Source organism: Salvelinus fontinalis, chromosome 40, assembly GCF_029448725.1.
Source record: "Salvelinus fontinalis isolate EN_2023a chromosome 40, ASM2944872v1, whole genome shotgun sequence".
In the NCBI taxonomy this organism is placed as follows: domain Eukaryota; kingdom Metazoa; phylum Chordata; class Actinopteri; order Salmoniformes; family Salmonidae; genus Salvelinus; species Salvelinus fontinalis.
Window position 1 is genome coordinate 11,496,028 of NC_074704.1, and position 22,447 is coordinate 11,518,474.

General features: G+C 46.0%; 2 protein-coding genes across 9 annotated transcripts; both read left to right on the forward strand.

Moving 5' to 3' along the window:
- Positions 1–9,699: 9,699 nt before the first annotated feature.
- On the forward strand, positions 9,700–16,834 carry LOC129839510 (uncharacterized). 8 transcript variants are annotated; one of them, XM_055907012.1, is made up of 14 exons: positions 9,700–9,890; positions 10,667–11,051; positions 11,157–11,278; positions 11,382–11,435; positions 11,530–11,559; positions 11,989–12,152; positions 12,250–12,704; positions 13,065–13,389; positions 13,566–14,364; positions 14,472–14,687; positions 14,784–15,124; positions 15,234–15,484; positions 15,586–15,834; positions 15,932–16,834. In XM_055907012.1, exons 7-14 carry the CDS (start codon positions 12,457–12,459, stop codon positions 16,494–16,496), a joined length of 2,994 nt encoding a protein of 997 aa, XP_055762987.1. In that variant the 5' UTR covers positions 9,700–9,890; positions 10,667–11,051; positions 11,157–11,278; positions 11,382–11,435; positions 11,530–11,559; positions 11,989–12,152; positions 12,250–12,456; the 3' UTR covers positions 16,497–16,834. The 8 variants fall into 8 exon arrangements, with proteins under 8 accessions (XP_055762987.1, XP_055762990.1, XP_055762986.1 ...); XM_055907015.1 differs by having other exon boundaries at positions 11,992–12,152; XM_055907011.1 differs by having other exon boundaries at positions 11,382–11,559.
- A 2,629-nt stretch (positions 16,835–19,463) lies between these two features.
- On the forward strand, positions 19,464–21,970 carry LOC129839270 (uncharacterized). Its single transcript, XM_055906579.1, has 4 exons — positions 19,464–19,614; positions 21,173–21,385; positions 21,501–21,761; positions 21,960–21,970. Exons 1-4 carry the CDS (start codon positions 19,464–19,466, stop codon positions 21,968–21,970), a joined length of 636 nt encoding a protein of 211 aa, XP_055762554.1.
- The last annotated feature ends 477 nt before the right edge of the window (positions 21,971–22,447 follow it).

The window sequence follows — 22,447 nt, forward strand, 5'->3', positions numbered from 1 at the left end:
ACTCACCTTAATTCACCGAAATACACAACTGTGTTCCGAAATCCGCGATGAAATATAGCTAACGTTACCTTTACAACTATCTTTCTCACAAGTACTCGGAATGATGGAGAACTAACTGCAAAGAACTTCTCCGTGGATTTTGGGGGAGGCGGGAAATGAACGACAGACTCTCTTTTCGTTCTTTTCTCTCTCTCTCCTTTCTCTCTGTCTTTTCTCAGATTAATTTTTTTTTCAAATTGAAGCTGCTTTATTGGCATGAAAAACATTGTGTCAATATTGACAAAGCAACAATGTATACAATCTAAATGTTTGTGTTCTGCAAAGTATTTTTATTCTCAGTCCGCAGAATGGACCACGTATCATTGAACCATGATACCGTGAAATACCAATGATATACACTATTAGTTCCTGGGAAATACATCCTTGTTTCTATCGCTTCTAGCATATTTATCGTGACCCCATTCCTGAAAGCTCACCCTTCCAGGAACACATATGTTTGTTCCCCCTCAACGTAGACCCTTTATAACAATCACATGTTTGGACTTTGTCTGGATTTAGGACTAGCAGAGGATACCTATAAACCATAAAAGCAAGGGGGTCACAGTTGAGAAAATTGGCTAAATAATGAAAAAGAATCTAATCAACAATGACATAATATGCAATTAACTATTGACTTTTTCATTTGTAAATCATTATTATAATGAAAATGAAACCTAGAGTTGGGTTTATATAGCCATGAAAAAAATGAAAAAAGTTGTATATGTATTAGGTTGTGAAGATCTTAGATTACATGTAAAACAAAACGACTCAACGCTGAACTAAATCAAAATATGTCTACAACTCACAAGTGTTATTAAAAATGTGTAAGACGTGGAAATACATAATATATGTACCCATCTCAATATTACCTAGAGACATATTCTGAACTTTTAAACAAAATTGTAAACTCTTTACACATACTTATGCTACTTTCACATAATACAATGTCAGTGTCAGCATCCTTCGATGCAGTGGGGAATGTGTTATATCTGGTACATGTTCCCCCTTATAGATATTCCTTAACATCCTAGATACTAGAACATTAGTAGTACATAACAGTGTAATAGCGTAGTACTACAGTACGGACCTGTCTTGACATCCTCGTTTGAAACGTTAAAACTTCTTGTTTATTGTCAGAACGAGCCTTCTGGATATGTGTGGTACTGTATATAAAACATCAGTGACTAATTGATTCACCAAAGGTTCTTGTTCTCTACAGTTTAACATAAAAAATATTTCCCTCCACTCTAAAAATATACTTTCGAATTATAAACATGTAATTAAAAAGGAATACTAAAATAGCCAATGTGTCGTCATGTCATATACATTATAACCCGAGGGGGTCGAAATTGTTGTTCAAATGTTGCATATACATTTTTTAGTATCTAGATATTGTGTTATGTTATGTTAGAATGTCTAATAAACAACTATTTTATACATGAATAATATTGTTTTGTCAGAAATATATAATAATAATGTTTTACCTGCACTTGTATGCAAACGATACGGTTGAGTACTCTATCGCCCGCCCTGCTGATCATACTCTATCTGAACTACATTATGCTTTCAATATTTTGCAGAAAACCTTTGACCTTAAATTATTATTGAATACATGGAAAACTAAGTATGTTGTTTTCTAGAGTACACAAAAATTATTCTAATGATTGAAGTGTACGTCCCTAGTACGGTGGTGTATCAGTAAATACGTTAAGTTTACTTTTTTTTAAACATATTTTTAAAAACATATTGATGAGTTAATTAAGATGCTGAATATTAAAAGATCGGCGCACGAGTAGCGAGTCAAGGCATCCTTGTTGGCCCATCAGGGGATGCTGGGAAACGCTGCCCTCTCCTTCTGATGCACTGTTACCACGTACACCATGCAGCCCACGTCGTTCTCCATCATCCACTTGAAGGTCTGACCCCGGTACTTGCCGAACTGAACCGTGCACCGGCTCAGGACGACCATCTCTGCACCGGGGTCACCTCCCTCGGAGACGACGCGGGCTCGAGCCTCTGCCTCCACTTCCTCCCACTTCTTAGTCCTCACAGGAGGGCCCTGAGCACCAGAAGCAGGGCCCTCCTGAAGCAGCCACTCTTACTGCCTGGGGTGTGGCCTTGAGGACCAACTCCTGTGAGGGCGTTGTGAGGTTCTGAATTATGCACTACAACCCAATACTATATGTGATTGTGATTGAATACTCAATGTGATTGAATATTAGCAACTGTTGGCCTGGGCGCCTGGGTGTCTGTGTGTGTGTGCTGGAAGTAACAGTTAGCCCCAGATAAGTGTGCTGGAAAAGCTGTGGTTAGCCTTGAGCGGGAACAGTATGCATTTGTATACAGGTGCAAATAGCGCAGACAATGTTGCAGAGCTGTCTGACCTCAGTCTCTGGGGTGAGGGAGTGTAATCTACACAGCAACAGCGCCGGGACACCAAAGAGCGCAAAGAGGCTAGGACTAGCCTGAGCGCCGGCGATAGGCTGGGTGAGTCTAAACCACGCCCAGTCTCTACTCTGACAGGCCGGCTCGGAAGCGGGAACTATCTCTGTCATGAGTATATTATAATATCTTTGTCAGGAACAAGTCAGTTCCTTGTTCCACCCTGCGGGGTGGTGCAGTGAACCCGTATATACGAAAGTTGCATTTGCCATTTATTACTTAGTTTATAAAAAATGCATAGCATACAATTAGTGACTCATTGTCATACTTGTCCTTATACCAGATTGAATTGACGCAACCCTAACAATGTGAAACGGAACCTTGGATTTTTCATTTTAGGAGGCAAGAAAAAAAACTATTATCATGACTGATGAGTGCAGTGACAAGTGACAGCATAACCATATTAGATACATATAAAGGAACTTACGTTTGCTTGATAGGTCTGCTAGGAGAAGGACAGCAGTGGGGGGTTATGGGTAGGGTTAGGGTGATTATTATTTCATGTGCAGTTAAATTCAGTTTACATAGAAAGACAAGTTTGCCCCCAATGACCATCAGGCTGTCACATATCATACAATGCATTCAACTACATACACTTCAAACGCATGCCATCAAAAAACGAAAGAAAATAGACAATTAAATAGTATAGAATTTCAACTTTTAGTTGATATAGATGTTAGCTAAGGTTTTACAGGATTGTCAGTGGTCAAATAAACTTTGTGAATTTTGTACGTCTACAGTTGTAACGATAATCCTCCTCCTCTTCATCAGAAGAGGAGGAGCAGGGATTGAACCAAGGTGCAGCGCGTTGAAATGACATGATGAATTTATTTAATAAGACAAAACGAACTATACTTGAAAATGATACAAAATAACAAAACGAAAGTAGACAGTCCTGAACGACGAACTTACATACAACGTGAAGAACGAAATTAACAGGAACAGACTACATGAAATGAACAAACCGTATACAGTCCCGTATGGTGCAAACATTGACACGGACACAGGAGACAACCACCCACAAACAAACACTGTGAACCGCCTACCTAAATATGACTCTCAATTAGAGGAACGCCAAACACCTGCCTCCAATTGAGAGCCATACCAGGCAACCCTAAACCAACATAGAAACAGACAACATAGAATGCCCACCCAAACTCACGTCCTGACCAACTAACACACAAAACTAAACAGAAAACAGGTCAGGAACGTGACAGTACCCCCCCCACAAGGTGCGAACTCCGGACGCACCAGCACAAAGTCTAGGGGAGGGTCTGGGTGGGCATCTAACCACGGTGGTGGCTCAGGCTCCGGGCGCGGTTCCCACCCCACCATAATCCATCCTAACTTCCTCCCACAAAGAATGTCCACCCTCTTTCTTCCCCCACACAATTCTCTTAATAATATATTAAATAAAGATAACACCAGGACAGAGAGATAAATCAAGATAGAGGGATAGATAAGACTATAGAGATAGATGAAGATAGAGAGGGAGATTAGGATAGAGGGGCAACTCCGGACTGAAAGGCAGCTCCGGACAGAGAGACAGCTCTGGACTGATGGGCAGTTCTGGGTATCCAGCCTTTTCAGGCTGAAGGGCAGCTCATGGCTGACTGACGACTCTCGATGCTCATGGCTGGCTGACGGCTCTCGACGCTCATGGCAGGCTGACGGCTCTCGACGCTCATGGCAGGCTGACGGCTCTCGACGCTCATGGCAGGCTGACGGCTCTCGACGCTCATGGCAGGCTGACGGCTCTCGACGCTCATGGCAGGCTGACGGCTCACGACGCTCATGGCGCTCTGACGGCTCTGGCTGCTCATGGCTCTCTGACGGCTCTGGCTGCTCATGGCTCACTGACGGCTCTGGCTGCACATGGCTCTTTGACGGCTCTGGCTGCTCATGGCGCTCTGACGGCTCTGGCAGATCCTGTCTGGTTGGCGGCTCTGGCAGATCCTGTCTGGTTGGCGGCTCTGGCAGATCCTGTCTGGTTGGCGGCTCTGGCAGATCCTGTCTGGTTGGCGGCTCTGGCAGATCCTGTCTGGCTGACGGCTCTAGCGGCTCCTGTCTGGCTGATGGCTCTAGCGGCTCCTGTCTGGCTGACGGCTCTGTAGGCTCATGGCAGACGGGCGGCTTTGCAGGCTCATGGCAGACGGGCGGCTTTGCAGGCTCCTGGCAGACGGATGGCTCAGATGGCGCTGGGGAGACGGATGGCTCAGATGGCGCTGGGGAGACGGATGGCTCAGATGGCGCTGGGGAGACGGATGGCTCAGATGGCGCTGGTGAGACGGATGGCTCTGGCCGGATATGGCGCACTGTAGACCTGGTGCGTGGTGCCGGAACTGGAGGCACCGTGCTAATGATAAGCACCTTCCTACTAGTGCGGAGAGCAGGGACAGGGCACACTGTATCCTCAAAGCCTACTCTACCCCTGATGCGTGGTACCGGCACTGGTGACGCCGGGCTGAGGACAAGCACATCAGGATTAGTAGGGGGAGAATATATAGTGTGTACAGGGCTCTGGAGACGCACTGGTAGCTTAGTGCGTGGGGCCGGAACTGGAGGCACCGGGCTAGATGCACGCACTACAGGGAGAGTGCGTGGAGGAGGAACAGGGCTCTGGAAATGCACTGGTAGCCTAGTGCGTAATGTAGGCACTGTAGGTACTAGGCTGGGGCGGGGAGGTGGCGCCGGAAATACCGGACCGTGCAGGCGTACTGGCTCTCTTGAGCATTGAGCCTGCCCAACCTTACCTGGTTGAATGCTCCCGGTCGCCCTGCCAGTGCGGCGAGGTGGAATAGCCCGCACTGGGCTATGCAGGCGAACCGGGGAAACCATGCGTAAGGCAGGTGCCATGTATGCCGGCCCGAGGAGACGCACTGGAGACCAGACGCGTTGAGCCGGCCTCATGACACCTGGCTCAATGCCCAATCTAGCCCTACCAGTGCGGGGAGGTGGAATAACCCGCACTGGGCTATGCACACGTACAGGAGACACCGTGCGCTCTACTGCGTAACACGGTGTCTGCCCGTACTCCCGCTCTCCACGGTTAGCCTGGGAAGTGGGCGCAGGTCTCCTACCTGCCCTTGGTCCACAACCCCTTAGCCCCCCCCCAAGAAATTTTTGGGAATTACTCACGGGCTTTTCGGGCTTCCGTGCAAGACGCGTCCCCTCATAACTCCGGTTCTTCACTCCAGTAGCCTCTGCTCTCCTCAGTGCCTCCACCTGTTCCCATGGGAGGCGATCCCTTCCAGCCAGGATCTCCTCCCATGTGTAGCAACCTTTACCGTCCAATACATCGTCCCAAGTCCATTCCTCCTTCTTGCGCTGTCCCTTACTCCGTTTAAACCGCTGCTTGGCTCTGGATTGGTGGGTGGTTCTGTAACGCTAATCCTCCTCCTCTTCATCAGAAGAGGAGGAGCAGGGATTGAACCAAGGTGCAGCGCGTTGAAATGACATGATGAATTTATTTAATAAGACAAAACGAACTATACTTGAAAATGATACAAAATAACAAAACGAAAGTAGACAGTCCTGAACGACGAACTTACATACAACGTGAAGAACGAAATTAACAGGAACAGACTACATGAAATGAACAAACCGTATACAGTCCCGTATGGTGCAAACATTGACACGGACACAGGAGACAACCACCCACAAACAAACACTGTGAACCGCCTACCTAAATATGACTCTCAATTAGAGGAACGCCAAACACCTGCCTCCAATTGAGAGCCATACCAGGCAACCCTAAACCAACATAGAAACAGACAACATAGAATGCCCACCCAAACTCACGTCCTGACCAACTAACACACAAAACTAAACAGAAAACAGGTCAGGAACGTGACAACAGTAGCTAGCGATATTAAGTAGCCATGTGCTTTAATCACCAGGTCAAAACAGTGATGACAGACACAGAAGCCCAGTGTAGGAGTTTTAATGATGAACCAGAGTATACATAGGGAAACAGGATGAAATGGAAGATAATTATTGCAATGTAAATCCAATAAACATTAAATAAATGTCAGCAATCTATACACACAAAATAACACACCATAGTTCACGAGTTGGAGCATCGGCTGTAGCTGTCATCCTGCGTGTAGCTGTCATCCTGCATGTAGCTGTCATCCTGCATGTAGCTGTCATCCTGCATGTAGCTGTCATCCTGTATGTTGCTGTCATCCTGTATGTAGCTGTCATCCTGTATGTAGCTGTCATCCTGCATGTAGCTGTCATCCTGTATGTAGCTGTCATCCTGCATGTAGCTGTCATCCTGCATGTAGCTGTCATCCTGTATGTAGCTGTCATCCTGCATGTAGCTGTCATCCTGCATGTAGCTGTCATCCTGCATGTAGCTGTCATCCTGCATGTAGCTGCCATCCTGTATGTAGCTGTCATCTTGCATGTAGCTGTCATCCTGCATGTAGCTGTCATCCTGCATGTAGCTGTCATCCTGTATGTAGCTGTCATCCTGCATGTAGCATGTAGCTGTCATCCTGTATGTAGCTGTCATCCTGTATGTAGCTGTCATCCTGCGTGTAGCTGTCATCCTGCATGTAGCTGTCATCTTGCATGTAGCTGTCATCCTGCATGTAGCTGTCATCCTGCATGTAGCTGTCATCCTGTATGTAGCTGTCATCCTGTATGTAGCTGTCATCCTGTATGTAGCTGTCATCCTGCATGTAGCTGTCATCCTGCATGTAGCTGTCATCCTGCATGTAGCTGTCATCCTGTATGTAGCTGTCATCCTGCGTGTAGCTGTCCTCCTGCATGTAGCTGTCATCCGATGTGTAGCTGTCCTCCTGCATGTAGCTGTCATCCGATGTGTAGCTGTCATCCTGCATGTAGCTGTCATCCTGCATGTAGCTGTCATCCTGCATGTAGCTGTCATCCTGTATGTAGCTGTCATCCTGTGTGTAGCTGTCATCCTGCATGTGGCTGTCATCCTGCATGTAGCTGTCATCCTGCATGTAGCTGTCATCCTGCATGTAGCTGTCATCCTGTATGTAGCTGTCATCCTGTATGTAGCTGTCATCCTGTATGTAGCTGTCATCCTGCATGTAGCTGTCATCCTGCGTGTAGCTGTCATCCTGTATGTAGCTGTCATCCTGTATGTAGCTGTCATCCTCCATGTAGCTGTCATCCTGCATGTAGCTGTCATCCTGCGTGTAACTGTCATCCTGTATGTAGCTGTCATCCTGCATGTAGCTGTCATCCTGCGTGTAGCTGTCATCCTGTATGTAGCTGTCATCCTGTATGTAGCTGTCATCCTCCATGTAGCTGTCATCCTGCATGTAGCTGTCATCCTGCGTGTAGCTGTCATCCTGCGTGTAGCTGTCATCCTGCGTGTAGCTGCCATCCTGCGTGTAGCTGGCATCCTGCGTGTAGCTGTCATCCTGCATGTAGCTGGCATCCTGCGTGTAGCTGCCATCCTGCATGTAGCTGTCATCCTGCATGTAGCTGTCATCCTGTATGTCACTTAATCATGACTTTCTCTTTTCCATTTTAATCACTTATTTCATTTCAGTTTTACACTCAAACTTGACCAACACTCATAAATGCTTTTGTTACATCCTACCACTGATTGATATTCATCTGGGCATGTTGGAATGTGCTATTAACTTAATCACTGTTATCTACATTTGTAATATATCTGTCCATTCATGCATGCATTTATTTTATTTATTTATTCATTAATTTAACCTATTTATTTCTGTGTCACTGCAAAAGCCGTAGCCCTACAGGTCCCCGTATCACTCCCTCGGCCTCTGCCTCCAACTAACCAAGCCCCGGTTCCTACCCCGGTCATGGCCCCGATCCCTGCTCCTGCCCCACTGGGGCAGAGCGAAGAGGAGGATTTGCCCCTGCAGAGCTCCTGCCTCCAAGGCCCTCCTCAGAAAGTGCTGAGGTAAATTCATCAACTGTGCTGGGATCTACAAGACCATCCGGAGGGTCTTGGACATCGACCGCTGGTATCTCATGGCCACTGAGTGCCTGGAATGCGGTCGGTGTAAGAAGGTCGCGGGGTGGTCACGGGACCTTGTCAGTCAGCTGGACGCTCGGCATCGCTGCCAGTTTCCAGCAATATTGACATACAAGTAAGCTCACAAGATTAAGTTAGTTAGTAATAAAGTAAAATGAATGCGGCTGAACGAGGTGGAGGCCAGGGTCACCTCCATCTTTGGGTCCATCTTAAAGATGGACTTTACCAAGAAGGTGAGTTTTCACTTAAAAATGTGAAGATAAGTGTCTGATTTTGTATATACTTATGTCATGCAATAAAATGCAAATGAATTACTTAAAAATCATACAATGTGATTTTCTGGATTTTTGTTTTAGATTCCGTCTCTCACAGTTGAAGTGTACCTATGATAAAAAATTACAGACCTCTACATGCTTTGTAAGTAGGAAAACCTGCAAAATTGGCAGTGTATCAAATACTTGTTCTCCCCACTATGTGTAAAGAGTTTACAATTTTGTTTTAAAGGTCAGAATATGTCTCTAGGGAATATTGAGATGGGGTACATATATTATGTATTTCCATGTCTTACACATTTTTAATAACACTTGTGAGTTGTAGACATATTTTGATTTAGTTCAGCGTTGAGTCGTTTTGTTTTACATGTAATCTAAGATCTTCACAACCTAATACATATACAACTTTTTTCATGGCTAAATAAACCCAACTCTAGGTTTCATTTTCATTATAATAATGATTTACAAATGAAAAAGTCAATAGTTAATTGCATATTATGTAATTGTTGATTAGATTATTTTTTCATTATTTAGCCAATTTTCTCAACTGTGACTCCCTTGCTTTTATGGTTTATAGGTATCCTCTGCTAGTCCTAAATCCAGACAAAGTCCAAACATATGTGATTGTTATAAAGGGTCTACGTTGAGGGGGAACAAACATATGTGTTCCTGGAAGGGTGAGCTTTCAGGAATGGGGTCACAATAAATATGCTAGAAGCGATAGAAACAAGGATATATTTCCCAGGAACTAATAGTGTATATCATTGGTATTTCACGGTATCATGGTTCAATGATACGTGGTCCATTCTGCGGACTGAGAATAAAAATACTTTGCAGAACACAAACATTTAGATTGTATACATTGTTGCTTTGGCAATGTTGACACAATGTTTTCATGCCAATAAAGCAGCTTCAATTTGAAAAAAAATATATAATTTGAGAAAAGACAGAGAGAAAGGAGAGAGAGATAAAAGAACGACAAGAGAGTCTGTCGTTCATGTCCCGCCTCCCCCAAAATCCACGGAGAAGTTCTTTGCAGTTAGTTCTCCATCATTCCGAGTACTTGTGAGAAAGATAGTTGTAAAGGTAACGTTAGCTATATTTCATCGCGGATTTCGGAACACAGTTGTGTATTTCGGTGAATTAAGGTGAGTTTCAGTCGTTGATACGGATTTCAGGAACCATTTGGGTATTTAGATGAAATAATGTGAGTTTCAGTCGTGGTCGTAAAGGTAACGTTAGCTATATTTCGTCGAGGATTTGATGTTTTAGGTGAATTAATGTGAGTTTCAGTCAATTTTCTTGAAAACGAGACCTGTCGCTAGCTAATAATGTGTAATAAAGGGCGGTAATAATTGATAGTTAGCTGGCTAACTAGTTAACGTTATATATTAATATATTTAGCCAATGTAGTTAACGTGCAGTGTTAACTTAGTGTACTACAACGCACACTTGCCAGCTAGCTAAGGTTATATGGAGAATAAAATGAACATTTAACGCTGTATGGGCCAGCTAGCTAACTTTATATGTAGAATGAAATTGACATTTAACGCTGTATGGGCCAGCTAGCTAACGTTATATGTAGAATGAAATGGACATTTAACGCTGTATGGGCCAGCTAGCTAACGTTATATGTAGAATGAAATGGACATTTAACGCTGTATGGGCCAGCTAGCTAACGTTATATGTAGAATGAAATGGACATTTAACGCTGTATGGGCCAGCTGGCTAACGTTATATGTAGAATGAAATGGACATTTAACGCTGTATGGACCAGCTAGCTAACGTTATATGTAGAATGAAATGGTCATTTAACGCTGTATGGGCTCTACTGTAAGCAGGGTAACTATGTGGTCCACTGTGTATTGCTGTCAACAAATAACAACATGTGTGTATGTGTGTGAATAACCTCTCTTAATGAAAGGAAGAATGGATTACGTTCACACCCCTGCTTTCCGCTTGGAGCCCTCTGGTGCCCTCACCCTGAGGGCATCTGAAGAGGCTGCCAGGGTTGCCAGGACCATCCAGGAGGAAGAGTGTACAGGTGTAGTCCGGGTGCTGAAGCCACGACAAGTGAAGGAGAAGGCAAAGGCTTGTGTGGTAGCCAGAGGGGGTGACCCGGATGATAGCCGACTGGTGGACAGTGAGAGTGCCATCCAGTTCGGCAAATACCGGGGTCAAACCTTCAAGTGGCTGCTAAGCCACGATGTCGGCTATGCCGTCAAGGCCTTGGCTTCTCACCAGCAAGAGAGGGAGATGGGGGACACAAATACGTCTTCTGAAATGGCCAACAAGGACCGGTTTGACTGGTACTCTTTTTCTTAAATAGTTGTAATTTCTTATAAATTTACAAAAACATGAAATCAGTCAGAATCACAATACAATTTATAACATTTTCCCAACCATCCGGACAGGTATACCAACCTGTTTCCTGAGGTCCAGAAGGCAGTGGAGGAACGCAGGGTACGGGACGGGACCTTGCCCCCCCGACCTGACCAGGAGGACACAGCAACAGCTTTAGCGCCTCCTAATCCATGTAAATATATATTCTGTAGTCATCTAAGTCAATCAAACAGTAAATCAAACAGTGTAGCAGTTGACAATATAACTGTGTCATTATGTTTGTCTGTGTTTCTTAGCTGCCGAGCCATCAGATCAGGAGTTGCTGTCTATCTGCGTGGGTTTTGACCAAGGTACTCTATGTTATGGCACGTTATTGTTTATTTCTGTTGAGAAGAATATACATATGAAATGACCTTTCCCCTAATAACTATGTGTTGTTGTTAGCATTAACAGGATACACTTTAAAGTGGTAAGGTAAGTGGTCAAATTGTTAAAACACCTCCTAGCTGGGCTTAGAAATCACTGTAGAATTTCTCATTTTTGCATCCATTTTGCTTGCCATAGAAAAATCCTTCCTCATCTTTTTGTGGAATGAATTGTTTACTGTAGCTTGTCTTGTCACCATTCCAACCTGTATTTCAGTCTGCATCACTTTGATTGGCCTATTCCTTGCTTGTAGATGTCTACCCACTATACATCTGTTGTTTGTATCTTTTAAATGTAGATTGTGTTTAACCTAGATTCCTAACCTCTACCACTGAAAACACTGATCAAAACTAAACCAAAGTGCATTGGCTGTCAACAGGCTGTTAACATGTTTTGAAGCTGAAGCTCTATTCTAATTGAATTATTTCACTTATTTCTCTGAAATATTTTGTGAGACTAACTCCTGTGCTCCTGTAGCAGTTCCTACTGCTCCCACCCCCACCGCACCCCCTGCTGTGCTAGCTCCTCCTGCTCCCACTCCCACCGCGCCCCCTGCTGTGCTAGCTCCTACTGCCCCTCCTCAGCTCCAGTCAACCTCCCAGCCAACAGCTGGACCACTACAGCCTGCTGCTGACGCTCAGGTAAACGTCTCACCTCAACTATGACTTGGCTATTTCATTTCACTTTTGGTTGTGTGGGGATGGAAAAGAAATGTATTGATTCTCTGCTCTGTTGCAGGTGCTTCTCCCTGAGGGATGGAAGCAGACCCTCCCAAAGGAGCAGCAAGAGTGGGTCAGTCAGGCCATTTTCATCAGGAACAAGCAGCTCAAATGTGTCCTGAAAAGCCAGCTTGAGCTGTGGTACTTCCCTCCTCTGCCTCCTAACATCAGCCATCAGCCTCCAGCTTCTCCCTCCGCCTACTTCCTCCGGCCATTCTGCCTCTGGATGCCCTACCGCCTTTGGGCCTTTAAGTTTGTGTGCACCCAGCCACGGTGCAAGCGTCAAAAGCTCACAGGCTGTGGGGTGTACAAGACAGTCCGGAGGGTGCTTGACATGGACGGCTGGTATTTTATGGGGACAGAGTACCTGGAGTGCCGCCTCTGTAAGAAGAAGCTAGCAGGATGGTCGCTGGATATCTTGGACCAGCTGGACGCAAGTCATCGCTCCATTTTCCCAGCCATCTTGACTTACAGGTTAGTAATTCACACCTCTGAAAATCAAAGCTCTTGTTCACTTTGAGGAAAAACAGAAAAAAGCATAATGGTGAGAAAAAGAGGCGGTCAGTAGGTTCTTGTCAACACTGAGGTTTTGATTTTTCAAAGCCCCATTGACATGTTAATTTGCTCTTTGCCCAGTTAAAATGTTAATGAGCTCTTTGATCTGATTTTCTGACCTTTGATCTCTTATCAGGAACTGCCCAAACAAAGCAAAGTGTTTCAAAGTCACCCTTTCCCAAGCCCCTCCTTCCCTTATCAAAGTGTTTCTAGAACCCCCCTCCACACACTCCTCACCCTCTTCTCCTCCTTTCCCCCCCAATTGTCTCTGTGTATTAGGCTGTCCTGTGACCTGAAGGTGGTCAGGCTGATGAGAGAGAGGACACTGGGGAACAGTGCGACCAGGCTGTACAACCAGCTGAGGGAGCAGCACAGCCTGACCTGGATGAGTCGGACCCTGTACTACCTGTCCGTCTGTGACCACTTTGTAGTCCCAGGTGCCGCACCACTGAGGGTAACACCTCCTCCTCCCTTTTTGGATGTTCCCTCAGCCCAGTGGCTGCTGACTGTCCACGGCTACGACGTTCTGTTCCAGCTGGAGGATTTCAAGGCCAGAGTCACCTCCATCTTTGGGTCCATCCTGAAGATGGATTCAACCAAGAAGGTGATTCAATATGTTTTGACCAGAAATAATACTAGTTAGTTAGAGACAATCAAATGAATAATCATTTATTATGACTTATTTTATGAATAAATGTATTGTGAAACTTTGTGTCCACTCACTGACATGACTGTGTGTTTGTCTGTCTTGTCTGTCTGTGTTTGTTTGACTCCCCTCAGGTGACCAAGAAACTAGCTGGGGCAGCACACGGGACAGCAGCGTGGGCCACAAATGTGGGCAATGAGTACGGCCAGGTGCTCATTACGGTCCTCACTGACAGCGAAGGAGAGGGCCTGCTCGACATGGCAGCTGGCCTCCAGCAGCGCTACAGTAGAGCTGGAGTGGCACCTCCCAAGCTGCTCTATGTCACCCGGGACTGCTGCGCCCTGATGGGAAAGGGGAAGACGGCAGCCATGTTCAGCCAGTGGGATGAACTCATCGTCCGGCTGGATGTGGGGCACCTCATACGTCGCTTTGCTCGGGGAGTGACAACAGAGAGCCATCCTCTGTATGCTCTCTTTTTGCGGCGGCTCTCCTCCTGCATGTTGGTGTGGTGTGCAGAGGATGTGGAGCGCCTGCTGGAGGCCAAGCGAGGTGAGCTCAAGGAGAGCCACATCACGGGGCTCAGTGACGCACAGGTGATGAAGAGGATCAGCCTGAAGGAGATGGCTCGGCACTGTCGTCGCCGCACGCGCGGGGCGGAGGAGACCGAGCGTCTCATCGGGGAGCTCCTGGAGACCTTCATCGATGCCACAGACACCCTGGGCGTCCGGCTCCTGGACCGTGACCGAATGCAGGCCATCTGGCAGACCCAGAGACGACACCTGGTCTGTATTCAGGACCCCCCTGGTGTCAGCATCTACACCAAAAAGGGCAAGGACGTGACCAAGGGAGGGGTCATCCTGCCTGTGTTGCGTTGCGCCCGTGAGTCCACCTCCCTGGAGTCTTTCCACCTCCACCTCAACTGCTTCATTCCTGGTATGTTAAATGTAAAACTGGATCATGTTGTTACGTCATGTTGTGTGTTAACAACTGTGTGCATGTGAGGAGTTATTATTTATTGTTGTTGTTGTCGTCATTTATAGGAACAAGTGCGTCTGCCGAGCACTTTCAGGCCTATCTCCTTGAAGGGTTGGTTCGGTGGAATGAGGACCGTGCCGAAGCTGCAGCGGAGGGGGGGGGGCAGAAGCAGACCCTGCACTGCTATGATGGTGTAGCCCAGCACGCCATCAATGAGCTGAGCCAGAAGCTCCTGGGCCGCAGTCTTGTGAAGGATCACACAAGGCCTGCAAAGTACACTGGTATGTATTTCTAAATAATACAATTATACACACACACTAGAACATGTACAGTTCTGTTTATGTACAACTCTTTTTTTTGTTGTCTCTCTGTTTAAGGGGAACTCATTGGGGTCGAGTATCTCTTCTCCCAGACCCATGGTGACCAGAGGTTGGAGTCCAACCTCGGTAAGGACCCGGATGTCCCAGACGGGACACCTGATCTATTTGAGGGAGGAGAGGGAGAGGAGGATGACCTGAGAGAGCTTGAGGAGGAGGATGACCCCACCGTGTCCTTGTCCGACCTCGATGACCATCTCCCACCAGTCCCTCCACTCAGGAAGGCCGCTCCACCGCCCACTCAACCCAACCCATCCCAGGTACCTGTCGTCACACCCCCTGATGACACTATGGAGGAGATGGACACTGCACCAGCTGCCAGTCAGGACCCAGAGGATGACGTAAGTGCCTATCCACATCCTAAACAGCTCACTCTCAAGTTTCTTTCCATTCATAACTATTAATCTGACTATTAATCCAACCCTTCCCCACGACTCTTCTAATTTCCAGGAGTACATAGGACCTGATGGGGTTAGTGGATACCAGCACGTGGTCCTCCTGGCCAAGAGTCTGCTGAGGCTGCTGGAGGGGCCATGGATCTCTAATAGGCAAATAGAGGAGATCATGGCTCTCTGGGGAAATCTTCCGGAGAGAGACAAGGCGGCAGTCTCCTACCCCGAGAGGTTCCGGGACCGAGTCCTGCAGGGGAGCTTCAACAATTCAAAGAGCTCAACCGTGACGGGGGAAGAGAGTATGAAGCGGTACGTACTGCACATTGTTCTAAACTCACTACACACATAAAGACATAAGTGTATTTCTCATTAACGTGATGTTTCCTTTTGTTAACTTAATCTACCTTCAGCTCCCTGCTTGGCCAAGGCTCTGGACCTGCTCAGTGGCCCAACACCAGCAGGACAGTGGAGGCCATTTTTGTGGAGCTGTGCCACAAACACCCTGCTGGCAAGACGGTTCTTGGTAACCGGGTCAACAGGTGGGCTGCTATCCTGGGGGACTACAGGAGAATCAGGACCATGGTGCTGAGCAGCCCAAACCTCAATACCCACACAAGGCTGCAACTGTTCCAGGTCAACAAGCTGACCTTGACACAGTGGTAAGTTTAAAAAATATATTTTGGTATATTTTATGTGTAGTTCACTGGGTGACAGTGTTCCTGACAACAGTAAACATATTTCACGTTTTTCACACAGGTACAACAAATGGATATCTTCTATGGAGAGAGTGGCCCTGCACCAGAACCGTGACAGCATGACTGCAGAGAGGGAGGAGTCAGGCCCCTTCCACACTGCAGTCTGGAGCACTTCACCGCTGCCAGCCCCATCAACCAGCAGCACCTACCAGCTGCCAGAGGACAGAACGGGGCAGGCTACACAGCGTGGCAGAGCAGCCACTTGTCAGCCACTGCCACCTCTACCGCCACCCAGTCTGCCTACCACCTCCCTCCCTATAACGCCAGTCTCCCAAGACCTGCCCTCGACCTCCACTCCTCTTCCCCCTCCTCCTGCTGGTGGACCCAAGGTCTCCAGGACCACTGAATGGAGAAGGAAGAAGAAGCTGGAGTCTGGCATTAAAGTCAGAGCGCACAAGCCATACGAAGGCTATAAGTGCTCTAAATGTGGCAAGCCGAAAACTGCAGAGTTTGGACACAGTATGTATGATTCTGTGAGATTCTGTGCCGCTTCCTCTGGTGGCCAAACTGTGGAGGAGTGGCTGGCACTCATGAGGGCCCAGCATGGTGCTAGCCAAGGCCAGTAAACTCTGACTGACTGACTGATTGGTGTGTCAATTGTAAAGTAGTCTTTGTAGATGTTCTTTGTTTTTTTTTAGTTTTTTTTTTAAACATTCATTGTTAATCTCTTGTACATTTAGCTCATTTAAAGTCATCTTAACTTGTACAGTAGGTGTGTCAATTGTTAAGTAGTTTTTGTAGATGTTCTTTGTTTATTTATTTTTTTAAACATTCATTGTTAATCTCTTGTACATTTAGCTCATTTCAAATCATCTTAACTTGTACAGTAGGTGTAGGGGACATTATGCTGGGTTGTTTCACATGTGACATTCCCTGTGAAATAAATAATAATTGAATGCAAGGACTTTTTCTCCCTTGAAATTCATTTTGATTTATTGTCATACACTCTCTTTAAAGTTCAACAAATAAAAAGACAAGTAAATCTGTCATAATTTTCTTAGTCAATAAACACACTGTTTACAGAGTTGTAACACAAAAACAATAATACAGTCAAGTTCTACTCAGAGATTTGAGATGACCAGCAGATACTACAGGTGACAGCAGGGAGTCAAACCCGCCCATCCCCCAGTGCCCCTTGTGACGCCCACTAATCTCTGATTGGTTGCTGCACACCTTTACTTGTTGAAGTTTGGGATAGTCTCAGGGAGAGTCTCAGTTTGCCCAGATCTATTAGTCAAGATGGATGCAGTTTTCAATAGGCCAGGCTTTGGGAATATTATCAATGCAGTCCATAACTCTACAGACCGTAAACAAAGAAGGTAACTTGTTTTAACATGATTTTTTATCCACCCTTTTCAGTGTATCTGCTAATTCTAAATCTCACAGCTACATGGGCTGGATAAGGCAGCTCAACACCTTGCCTGGGACAAGAATGCTTAACTACAATAATACACTGCTCAAAAAAATAAAGGGAACACTTAAACAACACAATGTAACTCCAAGTCAATCACACTTCTGTGAAATCAAACTGTCCACTTAGGAAGCAACACTGATTGACAATAAATTTCACATGCTGTGCAAATGGAATAGACAACAGGTGGAAATTATAGGCAATTAAGAATGCGTGCTTAACAACAATATATTTTGAAATTGATCAGAGGAGGAGGAAAGCACAAAAGGCCCAACTGGAGTTGAAAAGAATAAAAAGGCAGCCGAGGGAAAGAGAGGAGAGAGCCCAGCGGCATGCTGGGAAATACAAGGACCCACCTCCACACCTGACATGTTGCCGTCCATGGTGGCCTCCAGTTCTGAACAGGCGGTTCCCCAAAGGTGAGTTCTTTATTTTAAAAAATCTATATATTTTTTTTATTCCATAAATTTAGTTCATCTTACAAAAATAAACAATCCAAACAATAAATAATCAATACAAACTTAAGTTAAGGAAAAGAAAAACAATCAATTACCCAGAAAATGAATGCGTTTGTTCAAATAACATGTAACAATCATGTTTAAATATAGCAATATATTGTTTGGTGTGTTCATTAAGACACTAATGCCCTTTTGTTCTTCTGTAGACAAGAAACCGATACCAGCTCCAACCGGAAGGTTGTCCCCCCTCCCCGGTCCCCCCTCTCCTCCCCCACACCTGAAATTCAGCCGTCCATGTTGGCCCCCAGTTCTGAACAGACACCCCCCCCCCAAAGGTGAGTTCTCTTAAATTCACATTTGTGTGTTTGACTATAGCAATTTCCCTTTGTGTAATGTGTTAGACTAAGCCACTACCTGTGTTTCCTCTGTAGACAAGAAGCTGAAGCCAGCTCCATCAACAATCAACAAGGGGGTCAGGAGGAAAGATAAGCGGCGCCCACCAACAAGCAAACCCCTTATTGCTAGAGTTGCTTCCACCCTCATAAAAGGCCTCCCCTTGACCAGGTACACAGGTTTGAGGAGGAGAAGTGCACAGGCTGGTCATGGACATGTGACGAAGAGGAGGTTTCCTGTTGCTTTCCCCTGCAAGATATGTGGCAAGCCTAAAAGAAAATAATTTGGCCACAGCCAGTACAGGGGAGAGCACTTCTGTGAGGCAGCAGGGGGAGGTAAAACTGCTGTCGGGTGGTTGGAGGAGAAGAGAGGGCCTTGGGTGGGCCTCGGGTGCCAAGGACCACAGCATGGAGGCGAAGGAAGGAGTTGGAGGGTCATCGTAAATAGTTCTGTAATATCTAAGAAAAATGTTAAGTTAGTTGTGTAATATGTTTAATAGTTATGTTTAATATGTAAATAGTTAAATTAAAGATTTGTTTTCTGTTTTCTTGGTTGATAAATAAAGTAGAGCTTGAGAGCCTAAAACTATCCTGTTGTAGTAAAAATTGATCATTTATTATTGTTTTTTGGGAAGAACATGGCTACTTAATATACACCTGTAGCCACTCCTACTGTGTAGCCACTCCTGCTCTGTTTTGACTTTCTTAAAGGCCCAGTGTGCCTATTTCACGTGTTTTGACAATAGGCACACTGGGCCTTGACAGGTATTTTTGAGCAATTTTTGGGGTAATGTACAGTCTTATTAAGATGCTCAAAGTGCCCTGTGGATACCCCAGGGGCCACCTATACAATCACCCAGGATCTTCATTCAAGGGTGATGCTACTCGGTGAGTTTCTGAGGTAATTTTGCTTAATTTGCAACAAATTTAACGTTGACGACTATAAATGTGATGAAATATGACAATAACACGTCTAGTCAACCGACTTGTTTGACTACAGAAGCTACCCATATTGTGTAATTTAACAACGTTCGTAGATCGCTAGCTACTGTAGCTTGCTGCTGCACAGGCAAGTTAGCATTGGCTATACAAATGATGACTAAATGTGATGAAATATGACATGTCTAGCCAACCGACTTGTTTGACTACAGGGTCCACCCAAATTGTGTAATTTAAAAACCTCTCTTGGGTAGGAGACAGTATTTTCACCTCCGTCTTCAGGCATTGTTTCAGGCTTTTACTCTGAAATATTAGGGAGATACACCACTTTCAATGAGTGGACAGTGGAAATGTCACCCACCCGGTGTACAGCTGTACACCGAGACCGGCAAAATCACCAAGGGCGGCGTAATTTTGCCGGTTTATCGCTGTGCACGGGGCTCCACATCCTTGGAGTCATTCCACCTCAACCGGTTCATCCCAGGTAATTGTCATTGCGGAGCTTAAAATAATCGACTCTGTCAATCACCATATTCTTATCGGCAGACTCAATAGCCTCGGTTTTTCTAATGACTGCCTTGCCTGGTTCACCAACTACTTTGCAGACAGAGTTCAGTGTGTCAAATCGGAGGGCATGTTGTCCGGTCCTCTGGCAGTCTCTATGGGGGTACCACAGGGTTCAATTTTCGGGCCGACTCTTTTCTCTGTATACATCAATGATGTTGCTCTTGCTGCGGGCGATTCCCTGATCCACCTCTACGCAGACGACACCATTCTGTATACTTCCGGCCCTTCCCTGGACACTGTGCTATCTAACCTCCAAACGAGCTTCAATGCCATACAACACTCCTTCCGTGGCCTCCAACTGCTCTTAAACGCTAGTAAAACCAAATGCATGCTTTTCAACCGTTCGCTGCCTGCACCCGCACGCCCGACTAGCATCACCACCCTGGACGGTTCCGACCTAGAATATGTGGACATCTATAAGTACCTAGGTGTCTGGCTAGACTGCAAACTCTCCTTCCAGACTCATATCAAACATCTCCAATCCAAAATCAAATCTAGAGTCGGCTTTCTATTCCGGAACAAAGCCTCCTTCACTCACGCCGCCAAACTTACCCTAGTAAAACTGACTATCCTACCGATCCTCAACTTCGGCGATGTCATCTACAAAATAGCTTCCAATACTCAGCAAACTGGATGCAGTTTATCACAGTGCCATCCGTTTTGTTACTAAAGCACCTTATACGACCCACCACTGCGACCTGCATGCCCTAGTCGGCTGGCCCTCGCTACATGTTCGTCGTCAGACCCACTGGCTCCAGGTCATCTACAAGGCTATGCTAGGTAAAGTGCCGCCTTATCTCAGTTCACTGGTCACGATGGCTACACCCACCCGTAGCACGCGCTCCAGCAGGTGTATCTCACTGATCATCCCTAAAGCCAAAACCTCATTTGGACGCCTTTCCTTCCAGTTCTCTGCTGCCTGCGACTGGAACAAATTGCAAAAATCTCTGAAGTTGGAGACTTTTATCTCCCTCAACAACTTTAAAAATCTGCTATCCGAGCAGCTAACCGATCGCTGCAGCTGTACATAGTCCATCTGTAAACTACCCACCCAATTTTACCTACCTCACCCCCATACTGCTTTTATTTATTTACTTTTCTGCTCTTTTGCACACCAGTATCTCTTCTTGCACATGATCATCTGATGATTTATCACTCCAGTGTTAATCTGCTAAATTGTAATTATTCAATTTATTGCCTACCTCATGCCTTTTGCACACATTGTATATAGATTCTCTTTTTTCTACCATGTTATTGACTTGTTTATTGTTTACTCCATGTGTAACTCTGTGTTGTTGTCTGTTCACACTGCTATGCTTTATCTTGGCCAGGTCGCAGTTGCAAATGAGAACTTGTTCTCAACTAGCCTACCTGGTTAAATAAAGGTGAAATAAAAAATATAAAAAAATAAAACGCTTCATGTTTAATGTTAACAGCAACAGCTCTCCCATCCTAATCATGCATTGTTCTCTCAGGTACCAGGGCAAATGCCATGCATTTCCAGGCATTCCTGTTGGATGGACTGGTGAGGTGGAACGAGGACCGTGCACATGCGGCAGTGGAGGGAAAGAACAGGCAGTCCCTGCTCTCCTACAGTGGCCACCTGCAGCACATCCTTAACCTGAGCAGCCAAAGGGTGCTTGGCAAGGAACAGGTTAAGGACTACTCCAAGCCTAGCGAGTACACGGGTAAGTCGAGTAAGAGAACGAACATTTACATCAATCGCATTAGTTACATCCCATTAACACTTCCCTACTCTGCTTTTTGCCTGTTTCTTTTGCTGTTGTTTTGTTGCTTTAATAGGGGAACTCCTCGGAGTGGAGTACCTGTACTCGCAGACTGGCAGAGTGTTGCAGGATGTCAGCGCGGACCCTGACCTTACGGAAGAGGCAGCCGCCGTCGAGCAGCTCGACGGCTTTCAGGAGGATGTGGACCCGACAGTCCACATCCCTCATGTCACACCTATGAGCGCCCCGTCCTTCAGCTCAGCGGCACCTCTGTCAGGGGAATCCGCTGACGCACCCAGGTCTGGGCCATCCAGTCCCACCGCCCCTGAAGACGGAAGTTTCGGGTGTCTAATACCAAGGATGCCATCAGCTGAGTGCATACATTTTAGAAAGCTCACAACACAAGAGTTCTTTTACTTTTTTTATCCATTAGTGTGATTTTCAGTTAGTTACACATTGTAAAATAACATTTTTCTTTTGTAGAAACATCTTAAGTGTTACCCCTAAATGTGTGACGTTGTCTCTTTATCTTCAGGGGGAGACTAAAGGCCCTGATGCAATGCCAGGCTACCAGCATGTCCGCAGGCTTGCCAGGGCCTTGGTGGGGGTGAGGAACCGCCAGGGGCTGTCGGACCGTAGGGTAGACGGTCTGGTGGCGCTGTGGCTGGCGCTGCCAGACTTTGACAAGCAACACTTGATCTACCCTGCCCGACACCAGGAGAGGATCGTTCAGGGGCGGTTCAAGGCAACGAAGGGGAAGTCGTCCATTGTCGTCGGAAAAGACTCTCTCCAATGGTATGTTGTTAGTGTTCATATCCTCCACCTTACTATTATATTGCCTGCCTCTACATTAAATGCTTATGAAGGTCAGGCGATGGCTATCATTATTTTTCAATGTTCTCTAATTATTTATCTCCTCTGTTTCAGTTGCCTTCTTGGACTCAACTCGGGCCCTGCAAATTGGCCGGGCACTAGCCGTTTGGTGGAGGCCATTTCCAGTCAGCTCTGCCAAATCCATCCCAG